Source organism: Leptopilina heterotoma, unplaced genomic scaffold (genome assembly GCF_015476425.1).
Source record: "Leptopilina heterotoma isolate Lh14 unplaced genomic scaffold, ASM1547642v1 Lhet_190, whole genome shotgun sequence".
Taxonomy (NCBI): domain Eukaryota; kingdom Metazoa; phylum Arthropoda; class Insecta; order Hymenoptera; family Figitidae; genus Leptopilina; species Leptopilina heterotoma.
In genome coordinates this window covers 75,961-85,877 of record NW_025110909.1, presented here as the reverse complement: position 1 = coordinate 85,877, position 9,917 = coordinate 75,961, and the positions used below count along the sequence as shown (strand labels likewise).

Genomic DNA, 9,917 nt, shown 5'->3' with positions numbered 1-9,917 from the left:
TTTTAAAAACAAAATGGTGGACACGAATGCCCGGGAAATTAAAAAACAAAAAATAATAGACTGCAATATCTGTGAAATTAAATTGTTAATGGCGCCATCTAGTGGTCTAACCTAAAACTAACTCGATCGGTAAAACAGATGTCTGTCTTATCGGCCCAATCCAAATTTATGTCAGATCTCTACCTTGTCGACTGCTAATAAAGTAGAAATCTGCATTACCGACCTGGTGTAATTCAATTTGAATTTTAAACAGCTTATTGTTTATTCAATAAATTTTAATTGCATTAGTAAACATTACATCAGTTTTAATTGTAAAACTCTAAACTTATTTTAAGATTTGAATTTGCTGGTGGCGCTATCTAGCGGTTTAACTTAAAACTAACTCGGTCGGTAAAACAGATGCCCCTAGCTATACTACTCTTTGTCACACCTTAGAAAAAATTACACCATTACACACGTTTAGAGGGAATCCCTCACCACATTGTAAAATAAGCGACATTACAAAATAACAAAGGAATCAACAAAAATTTAGTTTTAACACAAATTTACAAATATGTAGGGGAGAGTCGGTAGTGGCGAGACACGTTTTGGTTTTTTTGTGTAGGACTCATATTTTTATAAATATTTGGTTTGCTTTTGTGCAGACAGACTAGTGAGACTATCTTTTACAAATTTACATAATACACTCGAATCTCGCTATAACGAGAAGTTCGGGAGTCAAGTCTCCCTCTATTACGAGCGCAAGAGGAGAAATGAGAAATCCTCACTTTTAAGATTCTTCATTTATTTTTTTTTAGCGTTTACAATTTACATAATGTCAAAATTACAAACGTAACCTAGTTTAATTTGAACTTTAACGTACAGAAAATTTATATAAGCTAAAATTTTGAAGATTGATATAATTTCAAATAAGAAGTGACCTTTTATGACTTTTTTATTTTATTTTATATAAATAAAATTAATTTTAACCAACTTTAAACCAAATGAATGTGCATTTGTTTATAAATAGTGGGAGTAATCGGGAGGAAATTTTCCTCGCTATATCGAGAGACAGCTCTCGTTATAAAGAGCGCTCGTTATAGAGAAGGTCGTTATAGCGAGATTTGAGTGTATAGATAGCATATGTCTTCAAAAAAAAGTTATTACCGAATTTCAAAAATGTCCCGCGACTACCGACATTTAAAAACGTCGGTAGTGGCGAGACATTATCTTTAATTGCTTATTTTAATATGTAAACGATTCAAAATCAAAGGAATTAAACAGAAAAAAGATAAATTTTGCCTTTAATTCTTACATTGTTTTATTTAATGTTAAACATACAGGAAAACTCTCATCTAAGTTATCAATCTGAGTCACAATTACTGCAAACAAAGAAGCTGTTCGTCATGTCAGCACATTTCAAGTGCACTTCGCGTTTACATTCAATACACTCGACTGAATTATTCGCCGTCAATTTTTTTGGCTTTTCCCCCAAACATATAATGCAGAAATCTTCTTCAGATGAAGAAGCTTTATTGGCTGCAAATGACTTTGTTGTATTTGCTCGCTTGGCTGGAGGTGCTTTATATTTCCCAACTCGTTTGACTGTAGATGAGTTTGCTTTTTTGTCTTTTTCTTTTTCTTTTAAAGGGGATTTCGTGGCGCTGTTTAAAGGTGATTTTGACTTCATGACTCGCTTGGCTCGAAGTACTTCTGCTATTTTGTCTTTTTCTATTTTCTTTTTTTCTTTATCCTTGCGTTTGTTTTTTAGAAGAGTAATATTGTCTGATAATGTCATAATCGTGCTTTTTATTGCTTTACGACCTCGGTTTGACTTCTTTTTCGGAGTTCCTCTCTGAACAGGACCAATATCTGATAAAATCGATGAGAGTAATGATTCTTTCAAATGTGACCGTCCTCTCAAGCACGATGTTTCTTCGGAATGCGTTAATTTCTCTGACGTTGTGGCTTCACCGCAGTGATTTGACGGTTTAGTTAGTAGTGTATGAAGTTGATTGTTTTCATCAAGCGATTGAGATTCGTCGAGAGGTTGAGTGGAGGAATTTTCAGCCGTGAACTCCGCTGCCAGAAAGTCTGCGTCAGAAAAAACATTAGGGTTGTATGGGCAAATCCCAGTGGCGCTAAAACCGGCCATGATGTTTCTTGGCGTGAGTGACAACTCTAACGCTGATTTCACAATTGATGGTATATGACGAATTCATAAACATCTTCCAGAATTATTTTCCATCTAAGAATTATGCTGTGAGGCGAAAAATTTTTTAGTAGGACCATACACTGACACGTCCAGTGGTTGTAGGCAATGACTGCAGTGATGTGGAAATGACAGCATCGTTACTCCATTTTCTATAGCCATATCGAGAATTTCAATCGACAAATGAAAGGCGTGATTGTCAAGGAGAAGCAACACCGGATTTTCTTTCGACGCGTGAGAAAAATCAATAAAATGTTTCATGAATTTTAAAAACTCAAACCGCTGCATCCAACCTGATCCGTTGGCTACTGCAAATGCTCCAATTGTTGCTTGCTCAAGAAAAACTGATTGCATCTTCTTAGTTGGAAACACATAGAATGGTGAAATGGAGCCTCTAGCAGCGTTAACCGCCAAAGCCATCGTCACAAGTGCTCCTCTCTCTTGAGATGTCATGTTGCCAACTCTTTTACTCCCTTTCAGACTCAAAACTCTGACAGCTTTTGTCGGTACTGTAGAGAACCCAGTCTCGTCCATATTCCAAATAGAGCATGGTTCATGAAGGAATAGTACTAGTCTTTTCCTGACATTTTCTTCTCATTACACGAATCGGGATATTTGATGTCCATCTTTTTGGCGAATTGAGAAGCTAACTCTTTCAGTTCGGTGATACTTAGGCCGTAATAAAATTGACTGCACTTTACAATGTATTCTTTTAGCGCATCTTCTTCTTCCTGTGTAAAAATTGCTGCCGGGCCGAAAGAACTTAATTCTGAAAGCTTTTCTATTAAAATAGCGTCATCAGTTTCAGAAACATTTAAATACGTCTTTTGTAATCCTTGAGTATATCGCCAAAGACTCGATTTGTTAATTCCGTAGAACTTCGAGATGGATCAGAGAGATTTTTTTTTAATTATAATGTCTTTTACGGCTTTCAATATCGATTTGACACACTTGGCTTGTTTTGTGTTCCTGTTTATTTGTTTACGATTTTTTGCCATCTAAAATATAAGTTAAAATTATTATTTACATAATTACAGATTACATAAAAATACATGCGCAAATTTTAGGTTAGGTTATTGTTATGAAAAATATTGCCGACAAAACGTAAAAAAATTATTTCGAAGTTATTATGAAATGTATTATATTTTTAGATGTAAAAAAAACAGTGTCTCGCCACTGCCGATAACGAGTGTCCCGCCATTGCCGAAATAGTACTTTACGGGAAAAAATGATGAACAATTGTATAACCGCACTAACATGTACAGTATTCTAAGAATTTCAAAGGAATCTTACATACCAATAATTTAAGACACTTACCGTTCACAAAATTCTAAATATTTTGATTTTTTTAAACACTTTTTGTTTGGCAGAACAAAACTTTAAAACTTAAAGACTACTTTTAAGACTATCGTCAGCTCTACAGTGGCAGATTTTACATCCATAAAGTGGATATCATATAGAAAACCTTCAACACAATAAAACTTCACTTTTTCGCCAAAAGAGGCAGCACTGTCAACTCAACTGTTTGAAATATCGCAGTGTCTCACTATACCCGCTGTCCCGCCACTGCCGACAACGCTCTAGTAAATTATTCTAAATTATAAAATTAATTTTCGGTCTCAAAAATAAAAATTAATTACACGAATGCACATCTTCGAAGGAATTACACTTTACATGTAAAAATAATGTAACATTAACAAATAAGCAAAAAAATCATTAAATAATTTATTTTAATTATATTTATAATATAATTTTGTCATTAACCAACAGTGGAACAAAAAATGTTTTGAAAACCTGATTTTTTATTTAAAATAACCTCACTTTTTCGAGTTTTTTCTGGCTTTAAAGCTTCATAATTAAATATTAATTATGTTTAAACTAAATGTTTTTTTAGAAATGTGTTGAGGAGTAAATTTTTGAAAGGTATAAAAAATGATTTTATTTTGCAATGAGGAAAACAAAAGTTATTTAAAAATTCCGAAACCGTAAAGGGAATCCCTCCTAGGTGTGTGACGGAGGGTTAAAAGCAAGTCACATCCTAGATTCAACGGAAATACCTTTCCGTTAGATCTGCGTAGTTTCACAAATGGAATGAGTTCTTGAAACACTAGGTCCACTTAAGAGCGGAATACCTACCCAGTGGGCACACTTGTTCAAAAGACGTCCTAAGGATGTCTTTTTGCGGACGTCTTTTGGACTTGTACAAAAAGACGACTTTAAGACGTCTTAAAGACGTCCTATAAATGTTCTATGTCTTGGCCATTAGATGTCTTTAAGATGTCTAAAAGACGTCTTTTTCATTCAACATTTGAAAATAGAAAAATTTTCATAAATAGAAAATATTATTTTCTAAGTTCAACTTGGACTTAGAAATTCATGAATGTAAAATTCATTGGAATTTTTCTAAGTTAAATTCCTTTCATTGGCAAGTGAGATCGTTATCTTTGTAGAGGTTCATATCTGTCTTGAACGGCTGAGGTGCTTAAGGCGCAGTGCTTCAAGCCCAAGGTATCAGAGTTCGATTCCAGCTTCGTAGGAATTTTCTCATTATTTCTCTACATTTTAGAAAAAATAAAATTAAACTTAAAATAAATTTAATACAAAATATTACTGAGTTTCAACTTAGAAAATGTTATAAAAGAAATGTTTATTTAAGATCTGAAGGAAAAAGATCTGTAAAAAGGACGTCCAAAAGACGTCTTAAACATGTCCCTTTTATGTCTTTTAGACGTCCAAAAGATGTCTTTAAGACGTACTTTAGACGTCCTTTCTTATTATGTCTTTAAGATGTCTTTTGGACCAGACATAGAACGTCTTTTAGTTGTCTTTTTGAAGACTCAGAGACATTACCATCATTGTCCCCGAATCGTCCGCGGACAAAAAGGGACGTCTTTAAGACGTCTTTTAGACGTCCTTGTGCCCACTGGGTAAATGTTTATATCGGCGTTGAATTTCAAATAATTATTTATTTAATTATAATAAATAATTTTTGGTTATAGGATTATTAATAAAATACAATTGTTGATTGGAAAAACTCTTTCGAGAAAAAAACCAATTTTATTTAAATTCAAATATATCAGATATTTAATGTTTTCTAAATTAAATATTTGAATTACTTCAACAATTAGGATTAAAAGTCTAATTGTTTATATTCACTTCTTTTTAAAAGGAACTTCACTTATTCAGTTTTAAAGTTATAGGATAATTAACAATTTAAAAATGTTTCTAAGGTTTTAATAATATCACTCAATTCACTATTAAGTTAATTTACAATAAACACTGATTGTTTTATCCGAAGTCAAGAAATATGTGAGCATGAATAATTTTTATAATCAAAGTTAAGAGAGAGTTTCTTTTCCTGAAAGCCGTCCTTATATACCTTGTAAAAAGTGGGAGAGGTAACCCCTTCCCGTTTGAGCAACTAATCAGATTGCTGCTGTCGTCACCCCTAACCAATAAACGTCGTTGGTTCAAGGTCACACTGCTACATTTCTACTGCGTAGTTGCTAACTGCGCAATAAGATCGACGCCTAATTGGATTATTATTACTATTATTATCATAAATAAACTCGTAATTATTATATAAAATAATACTATCAAAAATAGGAATTATTAAATCGTTATTTACATTAAAACAGATTACAATAACAATTACAATCTATAATAATTATAAAACAATAACAATATTCCTGTATTTATTTAATTAAACCTAATATTTGTTTATATAATCAAAACTATAATAATAATCAATTTGATTTAGCATTTATCCCAATATTTACTAGTCACAGACGAATACGTTACAGCAAGTAACACAATTTATCGACAAACGGCGCCGATAGCATCAACTCCACCCGAAAACAGAATTTTGTTCCTAATAGCCCCAGTTTACGGTAGTCTTTTCGCACCGGATAGTAGAACGAAACCTGAAGAAATTACAATGGATAAACTATTGCTCATATTATTTGGCGTACTAGTCTATTATTGCTTTCTGTCTTGAAGTTACAGCTAGACTTTAAAAGAAAAATTTAATAAACAAGCGTAAATTTCGATTTGTAAATTAAGAAAGTTTACAAGCTTCTGATGCAAGAAGATTTTTTATAGGATAAGTAATCTTGTGGTAAAGTTGAACTTACTAAAACTTGCCTCATTTTATTAAGATGCCGTTTTAGATAATGTTAATTATTGCTTTTCGATAGATTTTTTTCAACACTTGCGAGAAAAAGGGCCGCAGCTATAAAAAGAGAATCGAATGCCTAAAACAAATTGTTTGTCATCATCACTTGAGTCATAAGTGAAATCTTTTATAGAAAACTGATTCTATAATATTGCAGATGATTGTAGACTATTGGGGCTCATATAAATATGGGTATAATTTATTTAAATATAAATAATTTTGTGTCAAAACTTTGTGTGAATTTAAAATAAAGACTAAACATATTATTATATGCAAAATAATTACTATTGTAAGACTTCAAGAATTTTTATTAGAATTCAAAAATAGGACATTGCAAACTTTGAATATCTCAGTCAAATTATTATAATTAAACAAGAATATTTAACTAACAAAGATATTAAAGACCAATTATATGTTTCTGATGTTAACAGACCAGGGTACTTCTTCTTCTCATATATTATTATTGAGATGTAAATGGCGATAATTAAGTAAATTTGACTCTACCCAGATAACAATTTGAGATTGATATGCGTCTCATATCGCTCGCATGTAAGAGGTTTCTTTTCGCACTCGTGCCTTCACTGATGCAGACAGATGCGTCCTCATATGAGACGCATTACGCTCGAATGTTATAAATGTGCATGATGCATGAGAGTGAAATGCGAGTCTCGTGCCTTTTTAAGGATTATTTGTCATAAATATATTGTACAAAATTTAATACAAAAAACTAAGGTCCTACAAAGCACAGTATTTTTCTGCAAGTTTTCCATGCAAAGTTCGCAAGTTTGCATCCAAGTTTGCAACAAACTTGCATACAAATAAAAATGTCACCCTATTGGCAAGTTTGTAATGAAAACTTATGGAAAATTTGCAGCAAACTTTCTAAAATACCTAAAAAATTTTTTTAAAAATTTTTTTTCAAATTGCATATAATTTGATGAACGATGCCTTCCCTATAGGGAAGGTGACTAAAATATAGTGCGCAGCTCTAGATGTCATAGTAAACTACTGCGCATACATTTAAGTTTTTGCTATTTGGCGCAAGTTTGCTGCAAACTTGCAGTGCAAACTTTCCAAGTGGGTGACATTTTTATATTTATGCAAATTTACTGCAAACTTGCAATGCAAACTTGCGAAATTTGCATGGAAAACTTGCAGCAAACTTGCAGAAAATATCTGTGCTTTGTGGGGTTAAATTTAAAAATGTTTCATTAAAATTGTTTATTTCAATAATATAAACATGGCATTAATGATAATGAACATTTTTCTCTTTAGTCTTGAACATACATAATCTCCTAAATAACCTATAATAAACATTAGCTGAGATCATAATTCGTAATAAATGTAAACTTTTTAACACGAATTCAACAAATATCAACTGTATAATATAATAAATTAACAACTTGGACTGCGTCTAAGAGCCTTATTTATATTTGAAACAAATCAAATTTAAATGCCCTTATTCGATATGACCGTTATATATTTTAATTTTTTAATTTAAAAACGAGTTTAAACAAGCACAAATATTTATAAAACATTAAAGAAACAAAACTGTGATTCACACACGCACTTTTTTAAATAACAAACAATCACGACATTCACCAAACGATAAAATTGGACGTCATGTGACTCGAGTCCGACAGCAACAAGTACATTTTTAGCCATATTGGGAAAATTGGCTGCGCACATGCGCATCGGTAAGACCGAAAATATTAAAAAATTATAAAGTCAAATATTTTTCTACCTTTATTATACAGTGCACCACATAAAATGTGCACTAAGTTTTGACTGCAATTTCTGAAAGTACTTATCGAAACTAGCAAAAACCTATTTCAGATTTGCTAGATTAGCTCGGATTTAAATTTTATCGACATTTGAATTTTTTGTTTTGAATTTTCACATTTTTCAGTTTTCTGATACGGGCTGATGGGAACACTGGCTATAAAAAGTTTATTAAAAAAATTCGCAATGGTCAAAATTTGAAAAGCAATAATCCCTCTTTAATTAGAGAGAAAGAAAAAAAAATTTGGTCGAAAATTGTTCCAGTTACGAATTTATTGTGGCTTTTTACATTTTTTGGTTTTATGAAACGGTCGGATGAGAAAGCTGGCTATTAAAAGATTATAAAAAAAAATTCGCAGTGGTAATCATTTGAAGAGCAATAATTCCTCTTTAATTTCTGACTTTGAAAAAAAAAATTGTTCGAGTTATGAATTTTTTTTGACTTTTTCACATTTTTCGGTTTTTTGATAAAGCGGGTGGAAACGCTGGCTATTAAAAGTTTGTAAAAAAATTTGCAATGGTCACCATTTGAAGAGCAGTAATTCCTCCCTAGTTTCTGCCATTGAAAAAAAATTTGGTCAAAAATTGTTCGAGTTATGAATTTTTTCGTACTTTTTCAAATTTTTTTTGTTTTTGATCTGGGCGGGTGAGAACGCTGGTTATTAAATTTTTCTTTTTTAAAAACGCAATGGTCACATTTTGCAGAGCAATAATTCCTCTTTAATTTCTGTCAAAGAAAAAAAATTTGGTCAAAAATTGTTCTAATTATGGTTTTTTTTTACTTTTTCACATTTTTCGGTTTTTTGATACGGGCGGGTGGGAACGCTGGCTATTAGAAATGAATTAAAAAAATTCACAACCGTCAAATTTTAAAATGCAATAATCCTTCTTTAATTTCTGATAAAAGAAAAAAAATTTGTAGAAAATTATTCGTGTTATTTATTTATTTCTGTACATTTTTATACCCGCGGTCCTGTGCAACCTAGGGTTTTGATTTTTTTTTGACTTTTTTCGAAACCAAATATTTCGAATCAAATATTTTATCTTGGGCAGAAATTAAATAGGGATTATTGCTCTTTAAATTGTGCCCATTACGAATTCTTTTTATAAATTTTTAATATTCAGTATTCCCACTTCCGTTATCAGAAAACCGAAAATTAAAAAAAAGTAAAAAGAAATTCATAACTTGAACAATTTTTGACCAAATTTTTTTTCTTGGGCAGAAATTAAAGACGGATTAATGCTCTTCAAATTGTGATCATTCGATATTTTTTTATAAATTTTTAATAGCCTGCGTTCCCACCCGCCTGATCAAAAAATTGAAAAATGTGAAAAAGTCAAAAAAGAATTAATAAGTGGAACAATTTTTGACCAAATTTTGTTTTCTTTGTCAGAAAGTAAAGAGGAAGTATTGCTTTCCAAAATGTGACCATTGCGTTTTTAAAAAAGAAAAATTTAATAACCAGCGTTCTCACCCGCCCGGATCAAAAACAAAAAAGATTTGAAAAAGTACGAAAAAAATTCATAACTCGAACAATTTTTGACCAAATTTTTTTTTCAATGTCAGAAATTAGGTTGGAATTACTGCTCTTCAAATGGTGACCATTGCGAATTTTTTTTATAAACTTCTAATAACCAGCGTTTCCACATGCTTTATCAAAAAACCGAAAAATGTGAAAAAGTCAAAAGAAAATTCATAACTCGAACAATTTTTGACCAAATTTTTTTTTCTTTATCAGAATTTAAAGAGAGACTATTGCATTTCAAATT

At 31.4% G+C, this 9,917-nt stretch overlaps 1 protein-coding gene across 1 annotated transcript; it reads right to left on the bottom strand.

The window, feature by feature from the left end:
• Positions 1-2,227: 2,227 nt before the first annotated feature.
• On the bottom strand, positions 2,228-2,725 carry LOC122500731 (MFS-type transporter clz9-like). Its single transcript, XM_043609803.1, has one exon. It carries the CDS (start codon positions 2,723-2,725, stop codon positions 2,228-2,230), a length of 498 nt encoding a protein of 165 aa, XP_043465738.1.
• Between the last annotated feature and the right edge of the window lie 7,192 nt (positions 2,726-9,917).

Excerpts from the sequence above, each read along its gene's own strand:
- LOC122500731 (XM_043609803.1), bottom strand. The coding sequence starts at position 2,725 with ATGGACGAGACTGGGTTCTCTACAGTACCGACAAAAGCTGTCAGAGTT.